Source organism: Eurytemora carolleeae, unplaced genomic scaffold, assembly GCF_000591075.1.
Source record: "Eurytemora carolleeae unplaced genomic scaffold, Eaff_2.0 scaffold971, whole genome shotgun sequence".
NCBI lineage: Eukaryota > Metazoa > Arthropoda > Copepoda > Calanoida > Temoridae > Eurytemora > Eurytemora carolleeae.
The window spans coordinates 26961-53078 of record NW_019396874.1 but is presented as its reverse complement, the minus strand read 5'-3'; the positions used below and the strand labels follow the sequence as shown (position 1 = coordinate 53078).

General features: G+C 32.0%; 3 protein-coding genes across 3 annotated transcripts in view; all 3 read right to left on the bottom strand.

Annotated features, from left to right (window-relative positions):
- The window catches only part of LOC111709611 (glutamate receptor ionotropic, kainate 2), a gene marked incomplete at its 5' end in the record, with an annotated part of 74285 nt that overhangs the window by 22724 nt on the left and 25443 nt on the right, over positions 1–26118 (bottom strand).
- LOC111709608 (uncharacterized) lies at positions 994–5643 on the bottom strand. Its single transcript, XM_023483344.1, has 5 exons — positions 5540–5643; positions 5337–5391; positions 4109–4193; positions 3024–3257; positions 994–2591 (listed from the first exon to the last, which is right to left on the bottom strand). Exons 1-5 carry the CDS (start codon positions 5618–5620, stop codon positions 2480–2482), a joined length of 567 nt encoding a protein of 188 aa, XP_023339112.1. The 5' UTR covers positions 5621–5643; the 3' UTR covers positions 994–2479.
- LOC111709610 (glutamate receptor ionotropic, kainate 5) lies at positions 6341–25300 on the bottom strand. Its single transcript, XM_023483345.1, has 12 exons — positions 25211–25300; positions 24426–24480; positions 22096–22165; positions 19275–19343; positions 17292–17361; positions 13225–13298; positions 11796–11925; positions 10828–10896; positions 10144–10211; positions 9584–9627; positions 7421–7497; positions 6341–6426 (listed from the first exon to the last, which is right to left on the bottom strand). Exons 5-12 carry the CDS (start codon positions 17349–17351, stop codon positions 6388–6390), a joined length of 561 nt encoding a protein of 186 aa, XP_023339113.1. The 5' UTR covers positions 17352–17361; positions 19275–19343; positions 22096–22165; positions 24426–24480; positions 25211–25300; the 3' UTR covers positions 6341–6387.

Below are 26118 nucleotides of genomic sequence, written 5' to 3'. Positions count from 1 at the left end.
TCATTTTATGTTAAGTCAAATTCTATCATGAGTCATAACTAGAGATTACCATCGTTTTTAAAAACGATAAAAAACGATGTTTGTTTCGTTTTTAGTTTTTAAAAACGAAAAAAACGATGTTGTTTGTTTCGTTTCTTGTTTTTTAAAACGATAAAAAACGATGTTGTTTGTTTCGTTTCCATTTTTTTTAAACGATAAAAAACGATGTTGTTTGTTTCGTTTTCAGTTTTTAAAAACGATAAAAAACGATATTGTTTCTTTCGTTTTCAGTTTTTAAAAAATATCGAAACTTTGTTTTTTAGATAAAACAAACGAAACAAACAGAGATATAATATTTTGAAGCTTTATGTAAACGAAAAACGAAACGATAAGACAATAATTTGGTAGGAACAACTATTTTTTATTCTAAACGTTTTTTATTATAATCGTTATCTTCGGTTGTAATAGACATATTCATAAATACAACTCCATTGGCAAATATTACAATAGTTTTAATCTAATTTTTTATACAGATGCAACAAAAAACTAAACATGCTAATAACAGAATTAAGCATAATAACATAATTAAAAATCACAATATGTCAAATAAAACATACGAAGTAGAAACAAATATTGATGTTGCTTTCTTCATGCATTGCCATAAAAAAATGGTGTAACAGAAAAAAAAAGAAAAAAACATGCTTCATTTTTATCATTCGAATACAAGTAATATAATGCAGATTCTTAAAATAAAAAATATTTTGACCTTTAAAAAGACTGTAAGCGTAATTTCAAGTGACCCTCCATGCCAATATTGCAATGTTCGATTTACAACTGTACCCTTGAAACCTTAATCTGATCAAAAATAAGGAAGTGTTTTAATTCTGTAAATACCTCCGTTGCTTCTTAAACGCAAGAAATGCGCAAGTCACTTTCGCAGAGAAAAGAAAGATAATATTTTAAAGAAACAAAAACAAGGATATTAAATCATATTTAAACCAGAAAATGCCATCTTTCCATGGAGAGTCACTTGATATTACGCTTACAGTCCCTAAATAACAATATTTTGTTTTCTATATTTCTAACAGTATGGGCTCTCCTAATATAATATTCAACATGAAATAAAGAAAGCATTTTTTATGAAAAGAATTTTCTTGATTAGACCAGGATAGATAGTAGTATATATAGATAGTAGAAATATAACGTTATTTTGATAAATTTTATAGTTCACATTTTAACCTCTCCTTTTGGGGGGTTGCAACGATTTTAACCTCTTCGAAATGGCCCCACCCCCTTCAAAAAAAACCTTAAAAAATTGCCTTCTAGCCGCACAATCCAGTGAGAATGAAAATGATTTTTCATCTTTTTAATATCTTTCTAACATTGCATATTTTATTTTGGCTTACTTTGATTACGGTTGGACAAAAAGTTTAACTTTTTGCAATTATTGTGCCGGCTAAAACTGGAAGTGACAAAACTGATGCATCCTTGGATAACAAAAGTTTATGTTGAGATAGATGGAAAAGGTTAAATATCGGTAAATAAAAGAATGTCAAGCTGAAAACCTTTTATCTTCCAAATTATGAATATTAATTATAGAATTCCCTTTGTGTGAAACTATAAAAGGATTTAGTCAATAAATTCCGGGCTGAAGGGTGAAGATGCTGGTTTGAGAATCCTGAAAGCTTTTTCAAGTTAAATCCCCGCTTAATCCGATTAGTCAGGGTTAAGTCGTAAACTGTAAAGGATAAACCTGGCCAAGAGGTAGGATTGGGATAGGAGTTAACTCTGATTCAATCAAGCCTAACCAACAGGGTTAGGAGGCCGGGATATCATTTACTAAAAGGTGTATAAAAGGGACTAACCAGGCAATTTCAATTGACTCTCCTTTTGTAGAATGGCAATTCCGGTTCACAAAATATTTATCAAGAATGAGTGACATATTCATGACAAGTGAATTATTTTTAACTGTAGCTTCTCAAAAAAAAATTTCCTTGCTACAAAAACGGTTGAGAAAATTGTAAACACATTTTAGCAATCAAAATATCATATTATTGATCCGATAGAGGTTTTTAAAGGATATCGTTGTAAATATAGGATGGTTCACTTTATATGAAAGGTTAATTAAACTCATGCCTACAGTCCCTCGCAGTGAAAGAATACAAGAAATTCAAACTATAAAGCTGTAAAATTGATCATAAGTTTTGAAAATAAAATTTAGAAAAGTTTGAAGAACGAAATTTAATATAGCAATTCCTGTATTTTCAAGTATTTTTGAAAATGAAACAATTTAAACTTAATTTTAAAAATCGTCTTTATACCATATTCAGATTTTTCTCTTTGTTGATTTCTTAACTGTTGTAAAAAAAAACTACAACTGATCCTAATTGTTCAAATGACTACCCTCCAAATCAATAATTAATGCTACTAATCCTATCTGTTTGAACGACTACCCTTCTTATTATTGCTTCTAATCCTATCTGTTTGAACGACTACCCTTCTAATTAATGCTACTGATCCTATCTGTTTGTACGACTACCCTCCTTGCAGTAGCAGGGGAACCCTTTAATGATGCTTGTCCAAGTAAACTCCCGCGCTTCAAGGCTGGTTTCCTGCACAGGAATAGTTTTATTATTGTGCTTAAAATCCGGATCCTCAACAGTGGATCCGCAACATGGAACATTGGTTCCGGAATGGCATCCACAAAATAATGAAGAATCACGGAGAGACAAAATATCAACCGAAACCTACTAAAAATGTTTTACTCTAAAATACAAAATCAACAGTAGACTAACGAGAAATTTAACATCAGTGTTAAAAAGAAAAGAAAGGGAAAAATCTATAAATGTTTCCTTTGCTTAAAAATTAAGTTGATATTACAGAAATGTTCATAACTTTGAATATGGATAATTAGTTCCAGGATCCGAATCCGGATCCGCGTCAAAACGAAATAGAACTTTAACATTGCGTTTATAAATTCAAAAGTTTAATATTTAAAAATTTTGATATGGTTTGATAACTTTTTAAGTCCTAAAAGTTTGAACCTGATATATTGCAGAGGGGGTGGAGGAGTGCCGCCCCCTCGTTCCAGTAGATGCTGCAGATGTACTCCTTCAGGTCGACCTAGCAGCCCTACTTCAGGAGTAGGAGTTCCTTCTATCCCCTGGCTAGTGTTTAAGGGGTTTAGGATATTGGTGGTTGAGGGGGAAGGGGGGATGGGACGGGTAGGGAGGGGGGGAGGGGTTCCTTCCTTCTCAGACTGGTTTTCATCAGTAAACCTGAACATGTAACATGTCAATCATGTGTACCGCCCCTCCCCTCTCGGATTCTATCTAGGGTTGCGAGCCCTGTAAACTAAACTCCATTTGTGAACACCGAACAGTTGCGCGATGTTCCGCACAATTCTGGTCAACGGAATTTTGATAGGTCGAAGCCCTAATTCTGTCCCATTGACGGGATACAAATTCAGATTTTCCCTTTTATATGACAAGGTGACGTACTACGTCATATTTGTGTTTAAAGAACTACATTAGAAACTTTGACAAAAATAACTTTGTCGGTTAAAGTGTTGCTGTTAAAAATTACACTCGGTCCCTTTTTTGCTTAGAAGATGATAATAAATCTCAGAAGCATTATCAACTTTTTTTCTTCCGAATTTTGTGAAATAACATTTAAAAAGCAGGATTTTCAATCTAAAACTATAAATGCTTTTATCTCTTTCAACTTCAATTATCTTTTTGATTGATAAACTCCCACTTCTCTTTCCCTATATTATATTGTCCTAAATCTTTTTTTAAAGATTGTAACCAATACAAATTTTTATTAAATTCTCTTTCAATACATGATCTGAGCTGAACATATTAGAAAAGTAATATCGAGATCAATGCTTGATCTCCTCGATTTCAGAAACCAATCAGAAGCCAAGAAATCAATGAGGGAACAGTCATTGGTCGGAACCCAGCAGGAATATCCAAAAAGAGAGAATTTAGCCGAAAATGTTAAAAAATTGGCCACAGTGCCTATCGAAATTTAGCAATGGGGATTAAGGAAATCAAATACAGTTTTCAGTTCTGTTTATAATGAAAAAAAATGTATTTTTCTACATTTATGACATGCTTGTTTTCTATACCTGGATATATCATCAAATGTTCTAGATCTTAGGGAACCGGTTCTAGGATGTTTGTTTGCATCTGAACCCAGATTTTGCTTGAGTCCTATAAATTAAAAGCATTTTTAGAACAAAAACATTAAAAATTAAATATTCTCCAAGTTGTTTTTAATATTAAATAAACATTTTTAAGGAGAGTGGGGGAGTGTTTTTAACTTCATTAATTACAAAAAAAGTTCATTAAAATAAAAAAATGCAACGTCTATCGTTCTCTGCATATAAATAAATTGCCTGTCTATCTGTTTGTATCTAATAAACGTCAAAACGGGCCCATCTTTGTAATGTATCCTCAAAATTAAAAATTTGAACCAGAAAAAAAATGTCGACATATATTTTTTGAAAATGGCGATTTTCAGAGCAACAATTATAGAAGCCAAATCTATATAATAAAGCTCTTCGCTCATAAATATATATATACATATATTTATATATTTTAAACTTCACATTTTATTAAAAAAGAATTTTACTAAACAAAATGTTTCACGTCTCAAAACGATCCTCAGTAGTCAAAATTCTTTGAACAAATATATGTACATATTTAAATGTCAGCTATAGCTGGCCCAACGGCTGGACCAATTTGGCTGAATTTTGTTTAGGGAACCCAAAGTATTCCATGGATAAATGGTCACATAGGCTTGAAAATTAGATTTTTTTTCACGGGCACTTCAGCTAGTTTGTTAAGTATACTATAAAGCCCAATATCTTATAAATGTAAAATGTAAATGCACGGAGGATGAACACACATGTAAATAAATGTAAAACTGTAAATGCACTTGGTGTATTTGTTTGGTATGCAGATAAAATCGCTGGAATAAGGACAGCTATAAATATTGACTATCTGTAACTACTACAGGAGTACTTCATTTTAATAATTTCACCCCCCACACCCGTCCGATTATTAATTTTTTAAATCATAATTTTCTTCAATTTAGCAAAGAATAGAATGAAAAGTATAAGGCTACGCGCAATTGTACCAAATTTTTGGGGAAAGATAAGAGGGAAAATAATTTAAAGAAAATTTACATCTCTGGTCTGCAAGATGGATCGTATGGATGTAAAAACTAAGATTTTAGCTTATCAGTTTTAGAGATCAGAGGTTTTGTTTTTACTGACATTTTTCAAAAATATTTAAAATAGAAATAAAATTCGAGGAATCATTTGTACATAGATTACAAAATTGATCTCTTACCTCTTCGGCCAAAGTTGCAAAGTGCCTCATTCTTTAAGTTTCCAAAAATATCCGTCTAAACATTTTATCAAAAGTTAATTTAAAAACCTTTTTTTCTAACTTTATTGTTTTCTAAGGTTTTATGACAAGCAACTCTCAAAATTGTTCATTTTGATAAACAAAAGGAGTCATTTTGTCGAACCATAACAAATTGTTTTACTTACATTTCTTTGTGCAAAGACTCCACGAAATACCCAAAGGAACTCTAGGAAAGCTACAGTCATGGCACCAAATAGTCCGGCCATTAGAACCACGAATGCACCACTGAAAACATCAATATTCAATGGTAGATATTTATATATATAAATATAATCAATTGATTTCACATAGAAGTCATTTTGTTACAGTGATAACCAGAAAACTCCGAAAAAGGAAGACGACTTTAAAGCAATACTTAAGTGTATTTAATGTTGCTTCAAAGCAAATATTTATACTAGACTAACAAAATAATATGAAGATCCTAACAAAATAATATGAATTGATCCTAACAAAATAATATGAAGATCCTAACAAAATAATATAAAGATCCTAACAAAATAATATGAAGATCCTAACAAAATTGTCTGAGGGCGAATTTAAAGAATTTGAGCCGCGGTTTAAATTTAAGCAGCGGCTAAAATTTTGGTGGTTCCACTTAAATTTGTATTCATTTTTTCAAGATTTAAGCCGGCGCTCAATTGAAACCGGTTTTTGGGGATTTGAGACGCGGCTTAAATTCATTAAATTCGGACACTGATTTCTTAGTGTTTGTATGTCTGTTTATTAGTACGTCAGATCATAACACCATAATCTCTCAACCGATTTGCTACAAATTTTGATTGTGGAACCCGGTACGGTAGAACCCCGGTAGCTTAGTGTGAAAGTTCTAAATTGAATAGATTGACTGCTACAGGAAAAGTTTGGTTCTAAAGCTAGTATTTCATAAAAAAATAAAACATTTTTAAAAGAAATTTTTAAAACAATTACCTCACAATTTTTAGCCCCTCTTTGTTTCCACCATTTTATCTTAAGTTTATGAAGAACACCGCTCTCTTGCAGTAACAGAATAGCCCTGTATAATTATATCTTTTATTAACAGAACAGCCTTGTATAATTATATCTTGTAGTAACAGAATAGCCCTGTAGAATTATTTCTTGTAGTAATAGAATAGCCCTGTATAATTATTTCTTGTAGTAACAGAATAACCCTGTATAATTATATCTTGAAATAACAAAATAGTCCTGTATAATTATATCTTGTAGTAACAGAATAACCCTGTATAATTATATCTTGTAATAACAAAATAGTCCTGAATAATTATATCTTGTAGAGTTTATTTTATGAAAAGGGTAAAAGACTGCAAAGCTGTGTCTATAATGTCTCCGCAAGATGAACAGTGAATACGGACAAGTTTACTCTGTTTGTATACAGCACTTTTCTTGTTTTTCTAAGTGCACCCTTAAGCAGTCAAAACATAAACAATCAAATTGTAACCATAGCAGCAGACGAAACTCTTACAGATTACAGCTTTCTCAGTAGGTATCACTATACTAAATCAAAGAATTATTTAAAAAGACGATATCGAATTCGTCACTGAATTTCCATGTTTATTGGGACATCCTGTACATCTGCGCATAGTCCAAATTCATGACAGCTTCCGAATTGTAATTGTGTATAATCCCTTAGATTTAAATATGAGAGCTATAGTCTAGACTTGATCAGCAAATTTTGCAAAATGGAATTGGCAAATTGTTCAAATTGTTCCCATATTTCAAATCATTATTATCAGGAGTTAACATTGGAAACAATCTTGGCACAATATCAGATGTTTGGTGGAATTAAAACATTGAGAACCAGAAAACCAGTGCTTAGGATCCGGATCCGTTGGATCCGCAAGATTTTGGCTTCCTGGATCCGGACCCGAAAAATATACCCTTAATATTTCAAACTACTAATTCTGTAAGATCAAATAATCTAAGCTTCAATGCAACCTTATTACGACTTATACATCCACACTTCTTTAGGATGTAAACTCACTTTCNCCTGACACCCCACTATGCGTCACCTGTTCAGTTGGTTTAAATATGGCGAATTCTTTCGGAGTCCTATTCCATAGGATTTCTGGTCTAGTTCTCCACCAACCTTGAATCATCATTTTTAAAATTATTTTTCACAATATAAAATTGTTCAAGGGACTATAGACGTAATTTTTACCATATATAATAGTTCAAGGGATTACAGACGTAATTTTTACAATACATTATTGTTCAAGGGACTACAGAGTACGTACATAATTTTTACAAATTAAAATTGTTCAAGAGACTACAGACGTAATCTTTACAATATTTAATTGTCCAAGGGATTACAGAATTAATTTTTACAATTTATAATTGTTCAAGGGGCTACAGACGTAATTTTTACAATATATAATTGTTCAAGGGACTACAGACGTAATTCTTACAATATATAATTGTTCAAGGGGCTACAGACGTAATTTTTACAATATATGATTGTTCAAGGGACTACAGACGTAATTTTTACAATATATAATTGTTCAAGGGACTACAGACGTAATATTACAATATATAATAGTTCAAGGGACTACAGACGTAATTTTTACAATATATAATTGTTCAAGAGACTACAGACGTAATTTTTACAATATACAATTGTTCAAAGGACTACAGACGTAATATTACAATATATAATAGTTCAAGGGACTACAGGCGTAATTTTTACAATATATAATTGTTCAAGGGACTATCCCCCCTCCCCAACCTAATCTAGATATCTACAAAATCCCCACCCCCCTCCTCCGGTCTGTAATCCTGGCACTTTTTGTTGATTAAAAGTTCCTCTGCATCCGATTCCCCTTGGTGTTCACCATAAACTGTTAAATATCCCCCTCTAGGGCATACAACACTGGTTTACAATATTACAAGTGTTTTTTTTTTCGAGATAGAATATATCTAAAATCAAATTTTGTAAATTTGCATTACATAGTTGTAAAAGAACAGATTTTCACAAAAAACAACAATATATACATGAACAAAATGGGAAAACATTTTTTCACCATTCCCAGCAAGAAGCAATCGCCCCCACCCTTTACACCTTCCCTTTATTTAACATATTTAAAGGTTTTATCTGCGGATTATCTTCGAGATTTATATATTTGTATAATCCCTATATGGTATTCTATCGAACTAGATTCCATGAAGAATGCATATCCTAGATCCATATCCATATCATATCTTATATATTTTTCTCTTGTTTATTGACTTATAGATGACCCCTTTTACTTTTATTTTATTTTTTATTTTATAAATGACCCCAGGGGTCTACGAAAGGTTTCTGTCCGGTCAAAAATATTTATTTTTGTCTCAACAATGTAAATTTTCAGAAATATTTGAAATTCACCAGAGCTGGGAACTTAAGAATGGATAACCTTTAATCCCGACTGCTTAATCCGAATATCCACTGTGGAAACTTTTAGTTTTAGTCATTAATCCACTCTTTTTCTCTCTCTTTGGATATCCGTACATTTTTTTCTCCAATGAGAGTGCAGGAATATATTTCGTAAATTGTATTGACCAATGACAGCCTTGAAAACAAATTTTATCTGCAATGAGAGACCACCGCAATTTCTAACAAATAAAGAATTTGTTGTCGGCCATTTTGTAAATTAATACTCATCATTCAATGAAATGGGGGACGGCGCTCCTAGCCGCCGAAACGTATCCATGGGCTGACCGAGCTGTGTCATGTTTGACATTTTTTAAAAACCAATTTTAACTAATGTATTAATAAATAAATGTGTGAGATATTAAGTTGAAGGCCCTTCCAGTCAAGAAAACGAACAAATCTGGCGCTCCTAGGATCAATTTTGTTGATCTTAATAATTAATCTCGAGACTAACATAATCTCGAGAGTATGTTAGTCTCGAGATTAGCAAAAAGAGAGGATTAAGCATTAGTCCTGATATCCATCATTCTAAAGTTCCCAGTTCAGTACTCATAGAAAAATCCGAGAATGTTAAAGTTTTAAGACGTAAACAGAGAAAAAGGTGGCTCAGTCAATATTAAAACTTTAAAAGCGTAAAAGAAGCACGAAGTGCCCTAAAAGCCTTGTAATACTACAAAGAATGAATTTCATAAAATAAAAGTTTTAGAATAAATCTGAAAGTTTGAAGTTTCATGTTTAAATCCTTGTTTAGAATATGAATATTTGCCTCCATTAGTTGTAACAACTCTCTCTATTCCCTCAGGGTTTGACCTAAACATTAAAATATTCGTTTTTAGCCCTAGCACTTTTATTTTTGACTCTATCGCGCTCACATTTAAAAACAACAGTTTTGAAAAATGTTTTTATAATCATATGTAAAAAATTAACATCCGTCAATATTTTATTTTTCATATTGTTCCAGACACATTCTCTAAGGTGCAAAGTTGCTAAATAGAAAGAGTTTATGTTACTTCCGTGAAATAATTTACAAAATAACATACAGGGTTACCAAGAAAGGATAAGTCTTATGTTTCGTTATTTCAGGGCCCAAAAGGTAGTTGTGGATAAGATATTCCAGGGCCCGTTATAGAAGGGTTAGACTCTTTTAATGTGACGATATGAATTTGGAATTAAGTCGTATGTCTGGAATAATTTCTTTTAAATATATATTTAGAAAAAAATACAATTTTCCAGCGGCAAAGAACCCTGAGTGCAAAAAAAAACAAGACTAAATAAATTCCGTCGTCTTTGAAGTCTAATCCTTTGCATGTCCCCTTGTATTTGAACCTTGAAAATACAGTTGGATGCGTGACCATATAGTTCCACATCATCGCATAGGAACTATCATCAGAGTTCTAAATAAAATAAATTGTTCTTTCACAAAATATTATTTGTTTACATTTTAAGAATTTAAAACACTTCATACATTTTTGGATATTCTTCAAATATATGCATTAAAGAAAAATGATCAAAATAGTGCAAATGTATAAAAAAATGATTGATACAAATTCATTTTTATCTTTGTCTTGGATTTATTATTTTTTAGGCCTTATTTTTAAAAATGCTGAAAGATCAGTTTTGTGAAGCAAATGTTTGATCTTTCTTCTTAATAAAAAAGCTTGGTGTCAGAAAATCATTTTTTTTCTCTTTAGTATTTCTGAAGAAGATTTAAACGAAAACTGTTGAAAGCTAAATCTAACTTTTATTCTAGAATTGTTATGTACAGGGTTTCCCACAAAAGATGAAGATATAAAGACAACTTGAAACTTTTTAAATAGGATGAACCAAAATGTAAATTAAGTCTTCTGTCTTGAATAAAGTCTTTAAATGACTTAATTGATGAAGCAAAGAAAAGAAGTCATTAATATATGAAAACATACAGTAAAAATTCCTTAAGTCGTCTCTGAAGTCTCATTCTGTGTGGGTAACCCTGTATATGTCAATAGAATATGTCACCTACTGATATTTTACCTGGAAAAAGCTGCAAGTTGACCCCCCTTGAACACATCCATACTCAATACTAGTCTGATGCGCCAGATCCTGAATATTGGAAATCTTACTTAAATTGTGAATACATTTCACCTCTGAAATTCATTCTGTGGCTTAGCCATCAACGGGGCGATAGCCAACTCCAGATCCAATCCAAAACTTCCCAGCTCTGGATATCTCACCTTAGCTTAAGATACTAGATATTACACCTGAGCTTGGAATACTGGATATCAAACCTTAGCCTTGGATAATGGATTTTAAACTTTAAGTTTGGATACTGGAAATCAAACCTTAGCTTGGGATACTGGATATCTCACCTTAGCTTGGGATACTGGAAATTACACCTTAGCTTGGAATACTGGATATCAAACCTTGGCCTTGGATAATAGATTTTTAACCTTAGCTTTGTATACAGGATAATTTACCCTAGCTTAGGACACTGGATATTTCACCTCAGCTAGGGATACTGGATATTACACCTTATCTTGGGATACTGGATATTACGCATCAGCTTGGGACACTGGATATCAAACCTTAGCCTTGGATACTGGATTTTCAACCTTAGCTTTGGATACTGGATATCTAACCTTAGCTTTGGATACTCGATAACAAACCTTAGCTTGGGATACTGGATATCATTCATTAGCCTTGGATACTAGATATTAAATCTTAGCTAAGGATACTGAATATTAAATCTTAGCTTGGGATACTGAATATCAAACCTAAGGTTGGGATACTGGATATCATTCATTAGCTTTGTATATTGGATTAAATGGATTTCTCACTCAATCTTTGGATACCGGATATCTAAACTAAGCTGTCGATTTTGGATATCTCACCTAAGATAAGGAGTATGGATATTGAATATCTCACCTTATAACTGTGGATACATGGATAGCAAAGCTGTGATTACAGGATATATCACGCTGAGGATAACTTGGATATCTCACCTTAGCTGTGGATATCGGTGAGACCATGTTTTCAGCTGTTAATGAAGCTGCTAGATTAGCTGTATAGCTAGATACCATAACTAAGGTGAATAGATACCAACTTCCAGCCATCATTCGAGTTGACATTGCTCTAAAATAATAAGTTGAATAGTTTTTTTTTAATTAANCATTCAGAGCTGAAAACTTTAGAATGATGGATATCAAGATTAATACTTAAACTCATGGTTTTACTAAACCCAAGATTGTTTTAAAACTCATTCGACATCCAAGAAAGAAGTTAAAAAAATTAACTAATCAGCGTGTCTGTCATGTTAACATGTACTGTTAAGTTTTGAAAAACCGGTTTTGATTTCTGGTGTTGATGGTGTCATATCAATTGAACTAAACATCGATTGAACGAACGTAAGTTTTGGACTAATGTTCATTAAGACTAACGTTCAAAATGACAATAGTCCTAAAATATGTTTTTAATTAATTCATATTAACATGATTAAATTTAGGTTTGTTTAAATGCTCTAAAAGCCGGTTTGTGAATAGCTGACTTTAATTCAATCGGTTATTAGTCCAATCGATATAGCAAATTGTATCTGTAATTGTTATCAATTACGTAACTTTAATACAGTAGAAATATCCGAAAAGAGGATTAAGAAAAACATCTAAAGTGTGTACATTGGATAATCAGATTAGGCGATCGTGATTAAGTATATCTCATTCTAAAGTTTTCAGCTCAGAATGTTTTCTAAAAGTATTTATTCTGGAAATTTACCAAAAAATAGATTTTCTTCAAAAGAATGTAAGCGTAATTTAAAGTGGCATTTAAACAGTAAAAGCAGTAATTAAGTGGATTTAATGTTGTTAAAAAGAAAATGGTTGTTTAAGTAACTTATTAAATCATTTGTTTAGTGAAATGGATCTGAGCTAGGAACTTTGGAATGGTGGAAATCGAGATCAATGTTTGATCCTCTCTTTTTCTGAATATCAAGACTAACTTAATCTTGTACTTGTATCCTGAAAAGTGTATGAAATTCAACCAATATTTTTGAGCTATGGGAAGAGATAGGGGTTGTAAGTACATATTCGTAAAAACAATGGGAAATAAGTTAGAGTATCAGAAGCCGGGAAATTTGATATTTTGCGCGCCATTTAAGATTAATATACAAAAACGGGAGAGACTCACTAATTTTGAAAACCGGTTTTTGATTTTTCTGTACTATATCCAAAATAGATTGAATCAAGCAAGAAATTAAAAGTGTCCAAATTGGATATTCGCAATAAGCAGTCGGGATTAAAGGTATCTAATTCTAAAGTTCCCTGCTCTGTTTACACTAAAAAAATCTGAATTCCCTGGTTCATAAAGTTCATAAAGTCGTCTTTTTATTACAGAGTTTTATGCTTCCCACTGTATCCTTTTATAAAAAGCAGTTCTCACTTTGGGGCCACTTCACATCCCATCCACATTATAGTTGCCCAGGCCCACCACAGGCAATGATTCACATACAGTTCCTGAAACAAAGTCAAATGTCCTTAACCAAACCAAATGTATTAGGGATTCGTCAGAGCCAAACAAAAAGTATCTAGTATGTCCTAAGAACCAAACCAAATGTATTGAGTAGGTCCTTCTAAACCAAACCAAATGTATTGAGTACATCCTTAGAACCAAACCAAATGTATTGAGTAGGTCCTGAGAACCAAACCAAATGTATTTAGTAGGTCCTTAGAACCAAACCAAATGTATTTAGTAGGTCCTGAGAACCAAACCAAATGTATTGAGTGGGTCCTCAGAACCAAACCAAATGTATTGAGTGGGTCCTCAGAACCAAACCAAATGTATTGGTTAGGTCCTCAGACTTGGAATAAAAAGTAATATGAAAGTCGACATATTTTTTTCCCAGTTTTGAACTAGTCAAACACTTTGAACAAAAAGTCATAAAAAAGTCAACTTTTTCATTCCAGTTTTGAACTAGTCAAAATCTTGGATCAAAAAGTTGGCTTTTTCATTCCAGTTTTGAACTAGTCAAAAACTTGGAATAAAATGACGTAAAAAAGTCTATTTTTTCATCCCAGTTTTGAACTAATCAAAAACGCAAATATTTTTAAAAAAGCAATATTTAGAAAATTGACGTTTTCTGTTTACTTAATGTCAGTAAATTGGGAATTTTTTTTATAAAAAGAAATGAACTGCGTTTCAAGTTATTATGCAAGTTAGATTTTTTTTATTTCAGACTCAGAATTAAATTTTTTCAAAATCCTCATTTTACAAAAAAGCTTTCCTTCAGCTTTTTAAATGTGAGTGGACATTTTTGTTTACTTGAGTTGTAAACAGTACACACAAAGTGTAAAACTGTACTTGTACAGTGTATCAAATTATGGAATGGGAAACTTGGTTATCTTAATCACAGAAATATGGGAAATAAAGGTGAACTGGAGTGAAGGGTAAAGATCAAAAACTATAGAGGAACTTGCTGCCTGTACATTTACTTTGAAAATTTTGAAGATTTAAAACCGAGATCACAGTATAACTTAACCCTATTCCTGGGTCAATTTGACCCCCCCCCCCTGTAGTTTTTTTTTAAATAACTCAAAAAGTATTGGTCTGAGGCTGTTGAAATTTTCTGACTTTTCCAACATACCCAAAGCCCTCTCTTTAGACCTAAAACTGGTCTTTAATACTAACTGCCTGAGTCCTTAGGCACACTGCCTGAATGACTGCTTTTTCCTGTAACAAACTAAATCTTTGTTTTGACCCACTTCCACTTGTCAGATTTTGATAAAATTTAGCTTTTTGGAAAGCCTTTGACATATGGAAACGAATTGCACAAGTTTTGCGAAAAAAAATTGCAAATTTTTTGCAAACAACCTGTCAAAAGAAATTTGCACATTTTTAGTTTTTCTTAATTAAAATTCAGGTTATTTAAAATTTTGCAAAAATTTTTGCATATTTGAAATGGCATGGTCAAGGGCTTTTCAAAAATGTATAATTTTTCATTTTTTGGACAAATTTTTTTTGCAAACATTTTTACTATAACAAATTTTGCTATAACAAATTAAATTTTTGCAAATTTGCAAATTTTTTTGCAGATTCTAAAAGTAGAGCACAAGAACGTTCCAATGATGTATTTGTCATATTTGGACATCAAACATGGGATTTAGAGGGGGGGGGGTCAAATTGACCCCCCCCAGCATATCCTGGGTTTCAAGTACCCCAGCAGAGATAGGGTTAAAACGCAGTATATGTATAGAGTGAGGTATGTTTGTGTTTGAATAATGATGAGTGATTGATGAATAAATGTTAAAATGGATGACTATGTATGGTTGTGAAAAAAATTGAGATATATGTATGGTAAAATGATAAAGTATAAAGTGGTAAAAAACTCAACTTAAACTCAACTTCAAAAAACTACTTAAACTCGACTCTTAAAGTCGACTAAAACTCGACTTTAAAAGTTGACTTTTTGCAGAGTTGAAAAATCTTGTCCATAAGTGGCATAAAAACTTCTTAAAAGTGGTATAAAATCTTAGCTTAAAGTCGAACCAAATGTATTGAGTAGGTCCTTATAAACCAAATGTATTGAGTAGGTCCTTATAAACCAAATGTATTGAGTAGGTCCTTATAAACCAGATGTATTTAGTAGGTCCTTATAAACCAAATGTATTGAGTATGTCCTTATAAACCAAATGTATTTAGTAGGTCCTTATAAACCAAATTTATTGAGTAGGGCCTTACAAACCAAATGTATTGAGCAGGTCCTTATAAACCAAATGTATTGAGTAGGTCCTTATAAACCAAATGTATTGAGTAGGTCCTTATAAACCAAATGTATTGAGTAGGTCCTTATAAACCAAATGTATTGAGTAGGGCCTTACAAACCAAATGTATTGAGTAGGTCCTTATAAACCAAATGTATTGAGTAGGTCCTTATAAACCAAATGATTTGAGTAGGTAAACCTCACCATTAAACAAAAAGTGAAAACCTATCAAAACAAATTTCAACACCACAATTCACAATTACAAAATGTTTTCATTTTGGGAGAAAAAAGTCAGTTCTTTAAAATTTCGCACTAGGTTGTTGCAATAATATTAAATCATTATTTAAGACAAAAGATTAATGGGGGCCTTTATCAATCGTGAAAAGCTGATAAAAGGGTTTCTGAGTTTTCGCGACCACTCCCTTTTAATTATGATTTGCATCTGAAGGATAAATACACTAACTCGGTAATAATTGTGTGATTAAAGAGAACCGAAGACTGATCTAGGACATGTCCCCGACTCCCGGAAATTAGATGAAACTCTGTTTTTGATGAAGTATTTTCCCGACATTTCCCATAAAAACACATGGATAAGGAAAGGGGTGTGGGGGGGGGGGTGATATTGAAGGACAAACATTTGTTGTTGATTTAAATATAAGAGATCAAAATTTACCTGTCAATGCACGCTAAACCAACCGGAGCAAACATATCCGCATCATAGGATTTAACTTTGTAGTATTTTAATATATCTTTTATCCAAGGGGATGCAGTTCAAGTAAATTTAAGTACCCCTTCATTTAAGGAATGGAAGGTCCGATTCACAATATTAACTATGAGGAAGTTTTCGTCTTTCATCTATCTTAAAACGTGATCAATTCTGTCAATTTCTTTCTTTGGCTTAGTTGCATCATGCCGGTACTTTTCTTAAAACAGGGGGTTCTATTAAGAGAAAATAGCGCTTTATCTCACGGATCTAACAGAACCCAGTTCACTAACCTGTTTTATTTTATCTGGTTCTTAAGTTTTATCTCACGGATCTAACAGAATCCAGGGTTTACTAACCTGTTCTATTTTATCTGGTTCTTAAGTTTTATCTCACGAATCTAACAGAACCCAGGGTTTACTAACCTGTTTTATTTTATCTGGTTCTTAAGTTTTATCTAACAGAACCCAGGGTTTACTAACCTGTTTTATTTTATCTGGTTCTTAAGTTTTATCTCACGGATCTAACAGAACCTAGTGTTTACTAACCTGTTCTATTTTATCTGGTTCTTAAGCTTTATCTCACGGATCTAACAGAACCCAGGGTTTACTAACCTGTTCTATTTTATCTGGTTCTTAATTTTTATCTCACGAATCTAACAGAACCCAGTGTTTACGAACCTGTTCTATTAAGAAAAAAAACAGCGCTTTATCACAGGGATCTAACAGAACCTAGTGTTTACTAACCTGTTCTATTTCATCTGGTTCTTAAGTTTTATCTCACGGATCCATCAGAACCCAGGGTTCACTAACCTGTTCTATTTTATCTGGTTCTTAAGTTTTATCTCACGGATCTAACAGAACCCAGGGTTTACTAACCTGTTCTATTTTATCTGGTTCTTAAGTTTTATCTCACGGATCTAACTGAACCCAGGGTTCACTAACCTGTTCTATTTCATCTGGTTCCTGGTCACAGTGATTTAACAGAAGCCAATTTTTTACTTATCTTTCGTGGTCACAGTGATCTAACACCCAGTGTTTACTAACCTGTTCTATTATATCTGGTTCCTCAGCTTTATCACAGGGATCTAACAGAACCCATTCCATTGGAGTAAACCTAAATAAAAAACATCAGAACTATTTGCTAAAAAAGGCATATCCGATTGCTTTAAAACCTAGAAATAATCCTTTTGCATTTTAAAAATTTTAAAAAAAGGTTGTCGTTATTGAATAATTAAAACAAACGATTCTCAAAATCATCCCTCCCAAATGAACAATCCAATATCTTTGAGGATTTTAAATTTTTAATTTAAGCTTTTTCTGTCCAAATATGCACCGTTTTTAACTTTTCATTCTTTCTTCTTGATCGTCCATTCCATGTCCATCCTTCAATCAGACTTTGGCTAATTTTGAAAATAAAAATAAATGATATTTTTGGATGTTTTCTGCAGCTCGCCAAATAGCAGAGGCATAACTATTTTTTGGAGCCCTGTATATATATTCTATATATTGAGAGTGGCAAGGTTACTCTCTCCCTTGTTTGTTTTTAAATTTTGCTTCAGTCATGTTACTGTGTCAGCTCCTGCATTCCTGGCTAACACACTTTCAATAAAATTTTCTTGATGGGGGATAGGGGTGAGGGGGGCTTTTACACATTTTCCAGTTTTTTATCTCGAGTAGGACATAGAGGGGGGGGGTATGGGACGTCTGCCATCCTGTGTAGTTGTCTTATCGGTGAAAAAAATAGATAGTGTAAAGCGCAAATCCCCTTCTGATTTTTCCTGTTCAAAGTTTTCTTCTTCTTTCTTCTACTGTCAAGAGATTTCCCTTCCACTTTTTTCTGTTCAATTTATTTTTTCTTCTTGCTTCTTGTTTCTTGTTTTTTACACTTTAAGGCCTTTCCTAATAGTTCTTTTAACATCAAGTAGTGGAGCAGGTAGGAGAGAGATAAGGAGGTTTGCAGGAAGAAGGGTATAGGGGATTTCTCCCTGTGTTCCTTCATTTTACACTGTTTCACAGTTAGGGGAATTAAGAAATTTACCCATAACTTCACCCCATATGCAAAATGTGGAGTTGTGATCCCTGAAAGCTCTCTTGAGAGGTATCTTCCATGGCAGTCCAGTCCTCACATCTGGTCGAGTAAAAAACCAGTATCATTGTGCATGGCTTGTATTCCCACGAGGGGTTAAACTCCTCTTTCAGTGCACCAAGCTGAAGATTGAAGTTTTGTTTTAATCTATGCGTCCAGCTTCCCCTGTAGGATACAAGATGCATAACTAAACTCAGCGCTTCCCCAGCTGCAATTCTGGGACTGCATTGTTGGTCCTTTCTACTTGAGAGAAAGCAGGCAACTGCCAAATATGCACCATAAAAACGTCTCTTAGGTATTAAATGCATTCTAAAAAGTTTATCTCCACAATCGTACATTCTCATTTCAACTACCATGTCAAGCCAGACACTCCCTTTAAACTTGAAACAACCTTTATCAAGTTTATATTTTTAAAGCTGACTACAACAAAATTTTAAGAATTTTATTTTACAACTGATCACGAAACTTTACTTTAAAATTTACGCTTGAATTATTCTCATTGATTTGGTAAAAACACGAAAATATCTATTTTTTCCACATTTTCTTTCAACTGAGTAAACATTGATAAAAAGTGAACAGAAAGTAATGTTTAATCATACATGTCTACCAAAATTGGAACTTTTAAACTTGAAGATTTATACTTGATCTGTTGATTAAAATTATTACTCACTGGGTAATTAATCTGCAGATTACAAAAGATCGAGATCAAGCATAGATCTAGATATTCACAAAACAGAAGTTACCAGCTCTAATCAGATTTTATCATCTGCATTTCTGATGTTTTAGCAGTCTATAAATACGCTAAGATACCTGTTACTTAAAAGTGCAAGGTTGGACCAATTATCAAAACTTACAAAAATGAAGGTTAACTTTGACGGAAAAAACTTTGATAATCATTATTTTCAATTTCAATTTAAAAAACAAAACAAAAACTTTTTTACCTGGCAACAAAGAACAGTGAAAGAGAAACTAGAAGGTATGCTCCTCCAACATATATCCAAACTGTAGAACTAAAATAAAAAGAAACTTACATATTGCAACCTTGTGCCGAACACCATTTTTATATTATTTTTGTATATTAATATTATTATAATATATATTAATGTTTAAGGTTTATGACATCAGAGCTGGGAACTCCTAGTCCTGTATTGTGAATATCGAATATCTATGGTTGATCTCGATCTTTTGTTAATCTGCAGATTAATTTAATCTTTAATCAATATTTCTTATGGTAATCGTACCTTGGGAAAATAACTGAAATAAAGAGATTAAGCATTAATCCTGTAATTAAAAGTGTCCACATTGGATTTCGAGATCAAGCGATCAATATTATGAGTATCCAATCACAGTTCCCAGCTCAGAGCTAAAAACTATTGAATGGAATATCCTTAATCCCGATCGGTTAATCAATCTGGAGATTAATAACAAGCATTATTTAATCTGGAGATTAAGAAAAAGAGGAGATCAAGCATTAATCTCGATATCCACCATTCTATAGTTTTCAGCTCTGTAGATAAATAACAAGAGGAGAACAAGCATTATTTAATCTGGAGATTAAGAAAAAGAGGAAGTCAAGCATTGATCTCGATATCCACCATTCTAAAGTTTTCAGCTCAGGTTACATATATAGATTAGAGAATTACTCATGTGAAATTCAAGTCCCGTCAGATTCAAATGATAAATTGGGAATTTCGCGAAAAAATTGTATTATACTTTCACAAGCTTCAAGAGTTTATGAGCTATGTAAGATAAATAATGAGTAAACCTTTACTTTCGATCCAAGTTACCTACATTGAATGAATTGACATAACTCAACGGAAAGTGAACACACTCTAACTTTCTATTCATTATATATTTGCAGCCTAATATCGGGTAAAGGAATTGAGTTTTTGCCAGAAACTCTGATTTTTTAATCCATATATCTTTTCAGTCCAATTTCTCAGACCTGAGATATTTTAAACTGTTTATTCTGTTTGATCAAATAATCTAAGTTTAAAATATCAATGGTCATTAGATGGCAAAGATATAAGGATTCGAAAATTTGAGCTTGTGGCAAAGACTCAATTCCTTTTGATATATTTGAAATAACTATGAGATATTGCCGAGTTTTCAGTTTTTGAATATTAAACGTCTACGATATCAGATTATCTGATAAAAAATGTCGTCTTTATTATGGTCTAATGAAAACATATCTCCATATCACAAATAATAAATGTAAAACTAAAATACCGTAACCAACATGTGATTTATATAATACATCATGTAACATTGAATTATAAACATGTAAGAAAATGGAAAAAAAATATTTACCACGCAGTATGAAAGTAAATAAACAATGATTTGTTGGATCATTTTATTTCTTTGAATGACAGCAAAAGTTATCATTGTTGTCATTATTACTTGTCACATGCACGATCATTGATTTATTGATTTGATTAAATTGTCTGTTACAGGAGTGTTAGTCAATTTATGTTGATTGATTAATTGAATTTGTTTCTATAAGGCGGAATGAGGTAATGTTGGGGAAAAAAAATATTTATTCTTAAAGATATCAGATTTCAAGAATATTAGGATTAAAATGTTAGCATTTCAATTCCAATTCAGCCCAGAATGCCTTTGCTCAGCGATAAGAATTTTTGACTGGATATTCTTAATCTTGAACACATTGACCTCGGTATCCAATGTAGCAACTTTGTCTGGATATTCTTAATCTTGATATCCAATGTAGCAACTTTTTCTGGATATTCTTAATCTTTAACACATTGATATCCAATGTAGCAACTTTGTCTGGATATTCTTAATCTTTAACACATTAACCTCGGTATCCAATGTAGCAACTTTTTTATGGATATTCATAATCTTGAACACATTGACCTCGGTATCCAATGTAGCAACTTTTTTATGGATATTCATAATCTTGAACACATTTACCTCGGTATCTAATGTAGCAACTTTTGTCTGGATATTCTTAATCTTGAACACATTGACCTGGATATCCAATGTAGCAACTTTTGTCTGGATATTCTTAATCTTGAACACATTGACCTCGGTATCCAATGTAGCAACTTTTGTCTGGATTTCTTAATCTTGAACACATAGACCTCAATATCCAATGTAGCAAGTTTTGTCTGGATATTCTTAACCTTGAACACATTGACCTCGGTGTCCAATGTAGCAACTTTTGTCTAGATATTCTAAATCTTGAACACATTGACCTCGGTATTCAATGTAGCAACTTTTGTCTGGATATTCTTAACCATGAACTCATTGACCTCGGTATTCAATGTAGCAAGTGACCACTTAAATTTGAGTGATCAATTACAGTTATTCATGCAGGATTTGACCATCATGGGATACCGAAGAGGAATTTAATTAATCCGTAGATCAGCATAAGATGGAGATTAATCCGTAGATTTGCATGAGATGGAGATTAATCCGTAGATCTGCATGAGATGGAGATTAATCTGTAGATCTGCATGAGATGAAGATTAATCCGTAGATCTGCATGAGATGGAGATTAATCCGTAAATCTGCATGAGCTGGAGATTTATCCGTAGATCTGCATGAGATGGAGATTAATCCGTAGATCTGCATAAGATGGAGATTAATCCGTAGATCTGCATAAGATGGAGATTAATCCGTAGATCTGCATAAGATGGAGATCAATGCTTGATCCCGAGATTAACAAACCAAAAGTTTTGACTTCTGATAAGTTTGGTTTGTTACAAAATGTGTGATATAAAAAATTCTGATTTTATTTACCTAAACGGGTCTAAAAATGAAAATAGTTTTGGAGGAACTATCCGTGGAGCCTGATACAAAACAGATATGCCTGATGAAAAATAAATTCGTTAGGTTCATCTTAAAACTATTTTTCTAAATATTAGAAACCTAGCAAAACATGTTTTTTTTATGTAATTTATCCCAAAAGGATTCTTAGAAGTTTTTCCTTAATTTTCTAATATTTAATCTAAAAAGTTGGCTAACGTTGAAACATCTTTATATAGAGTTTAAATTTATCTGCTATGTTGGAATCATCGTGTTAAAAAAAAATATTAAAATGTTTAAATAATTTTTCCAAGAACAGCCCCATTTTCCTATTCTCTTTAATAGCTGAAAGAACAAGAATTCATATATTGTTTGAATTAAAAGTATTACATTTCCATACAAAGTGTTCCAGTTTTTCAGGGCTGTATATATACATATTTATTCACATATATATTTGAACATTTAACAACTTTTACAAGTATAAACTTCATGAAAGTTCTTTTTGACTTCAGTTATTTATATGAAAATTACAAGCTTAGAAATTGAACAATTTAAGAATTTGCAAAAAAAGGGATTGTCCCAAAAAGGATTGTCCAAACAAGGATTTTCCGATAAAGGATTGTCCAAAAAAGAATTGTCCAAAAAAGGATTGTCCCAAAAAGGATTTCCCAAAAAGGATTGTCCCAAAAAGGATTGTCCAAAAAAGGGTTGTCCAAACAAGGATTTTCCGATAAAGGATTGTCTAAAAAAGAATTGTCCAAAAAAGGATTGTCCCAAAAAGGATTGTCCCAAAAAGGATTGTCCCAAAAAGGATTGTCCAAACAAGGATTTTCCGATAAAGGATTGTCCAAAAAAGGATTGTCCCAAAAAGGATTGTCCCAAAAAGGATTGTCCCAAAAAGGGTTGTCCCAAAAAAGATTGTCCAAAAAAGATTGTCCAAAAAAGGATTGTACAAAAAAGGATTGTCCGAAGAAGGATTGTTCAAAAAAGGACTGTCCAAAAAGGGATTTTCCAATAAGGGAGTGTCCAAAAAAGGATTGTTCAAAAAAGGATTGTCCAAAAAAGGGTTGTCCAAACAAGGATTTTCCGATAAAGGATTGTCCAAAAAAGAATTGTCCAAAAAAGGATTGTTCCAAAAAAGGATTGTCCCAAAAAGGATTGTCCAAAAAAGGATTGTCCAAAAAAGGATTGTCCCAAAAAGGATTGTCCAAACAAGGATTTTCCGATAAAGGATTGTCCAAAAAAGATTGTCCAAAAAAGATTGTCCAAAAAAGGATTGTACAAAAAAGGATTGTCCGAAGAAGGATTGTTCAAAAAAGGACTGTCCAAAAAGGGATTTTCCAATAAGGGAGTGTCCAAAAAAGGATTGTTCAAAAAAGGATTGTCCAAAAAAGGATTGTCCAAAAAACGATTGCCCTAAAAAGGATTGTCAAAAAAGGACAACAAAATTCTTAAAAGGGCGATCCCTGTCCGTTTGCCTTGTCATAAAGTGGTAGGCGAGTATATCAATACAATGAAGACTGCTTTAGATTTTGATTTTGCTTTATATTAAGCTGTTAAACAGCATGGACACACATAAAAATTGAAGTAAAGAGAAGGTGTCAATTAAAATAGCTTCTCTTTGATTACTGGAAAATTTGTAATTCGAAAAAGCTTGTTGGCAATCAAAACTGAAATAAAAAGTCGTCTTCATGGTTTTGATATAATCTGTACTTGAATTCCATATTAGTCTACTCTTTAAAGATGTATCAATACATTTGAAAACAATAGAAAGATTGTCTAATTTCAAGCATTTTTTTCGGGGAACATTCTTCAATTTTAAATTCCCCTAAACGTGTTTTCTAGGGGGAAAAATACGTGTTTTTTTTTTAAATGACCTTTCCTTATTGTTAAAGCCCTTCATTAAAAGATTTAAATAGCAGTTTAAAAGCACAATAATTATGGCATATAATACTCAAGCTAAACAAAAACTGCGAAAAATTAGTTTTACATCAACCTTTTATCAAATGGACATATTATGGAGGCATTGTTGGTGAACAAAAAAAGATTTTGTTCGTTTTATTTGTAAATCTGTAGATAGTAATAGAACAGAGTTTATGATTTAGTCCTTATTCCAATCAGAACTTCGGGAGGTAATTTTTTATTGGAAAATTTTTTTACGACATTGAAATTATTTTTCCCCTTAAAAAAAAACTAAATAGGAAAATATTCTACAAACCTTTAACAACTAAAGGTTTCTTTTTTATAAATAGATTTTTTTGTTAGTTTTTCAAATTCTATTTTAAGAAACATCAGATTTATGATAAAATAATGTTAAGTTTTACCTGTACATTTTATTTGTTGCTGTTGCCTGGGCTTAAGATATTAGTCTCGCGAAAACTGTGTCAAAACCATATTTTTTCTAATCTTCAATGTAAATAAGAAAACAATATTTTTGTAAAAAATCAAAAAAATCTTTGTTTTTTGTCAATATTTGACCATTATGTTTTTGTGTGTGGTATAAATATCTAAAACATGCAGTGTTAATTAAAATGGTAAAACAAATTATAGTATAAAAACATCTAAACAGGAATACTCAAAACATTGCTGACACAAAGTGTACTGCAGTTTAAGGGATTATGTTAAAAAATTACATTGCACTAATTGCAGTTACATCTTAAGCAGTTGTAGTCTTTCAGTTTTTTTTGCAATTCGTTTATTAATCATTCGTGAACAACCCTGTTTATTCGTTTGTTCAATTAAAAATGTTTTTTTTTTTAAATCTTTTGAAACATTTGTTCATTTATTAATAAGCAATCGTTTTTTTCAAGCTCGTTAAAACGATTTAAATCGTCTGGTTTTTAATCGTTCGCTTTAAAAAAAACGATTTATTTTTTTTTCCTCTGAACGATCCAAATCGTTTGTACATCTTTCGTTATTTTTCTGAACAACACCTTTACTTTTAAGAAAATTTCGTTAGTTCTCAAATCGTTCGTTGTTGTTCGTTCACATTATCGATGCCCATCTCTAGAGGTGGGTGGAATGTAAACACATTGCAGTACACATACACATTTCGAACACGGCACAAACTATCTATTTCTAAAAATGCCAACTAAAAATATTATTTTACCCAGTTTCATGAACGGCATAGTAAAATCAATATCATTGTTCCGCTGGGAGGTAATTGTTAAGTCCGCTATTGCTAAATCTGCGATAGGAGGCTGGAAAAATAGCAAAAATAACAAAAATAACAAAAATAATAAAAAATAAAAAATCTATAAATGAGATCATGCGATAAAATCATGCTAAATCAAAATTGTAATATTTGCCAACTTACAGCTTGTTAGGTACTTTCTTATTACAATTTGTAACTTTCAACAATTGAATGAATTGTAAAGTTAAAATTCAATTTTAGAATTTAAATGGACTGTATGGCCCCTCTGTTTACAAGGAACCTTCGACTGGTCAAAATTCAAGGATATATTAATAGATTTTTATTTTTCTACTGTGGTAGGCGATTATATCAATATAAAAAAGACGACTTTTGATTTCAATTTTGATTTATATCCAGCTTTAAACAGCATGAATAAACAAAACATGGAAACAAAGAGAAGCTGTAAATTAAAATATATTCTCTTTAATTACTTGTCAACTTGTAATATGAAAAAAGCTCGTTAACAATTAAAACTTAAATAAAAGTCGTCTTTATTATATTGATAGTATCGCCTACCACCATAGCTAAAAATTGAACATGTTCTATTGAAAGCTCTCTGTAATAGTAATCTGCAATCTGCATATTGTAATAGTTTTAAGGAATTGAGTCATCAACAAAATCTTTGATTTTCTAATTCCTATATCTTGGCAACCTATGGTCATATATCTGATATATTTCAAACTATGAACTCTGTTAGATTAAATAATCAAAGTTTGAAATATCAAGGGTTTACACCATGCAAAGATATAGGGATTAAAAAATGCGAGTTTGTGGCAAAGACTAAATATCTTTCGAAATGTGTTTCTCATCTTTTAATTTAAGAA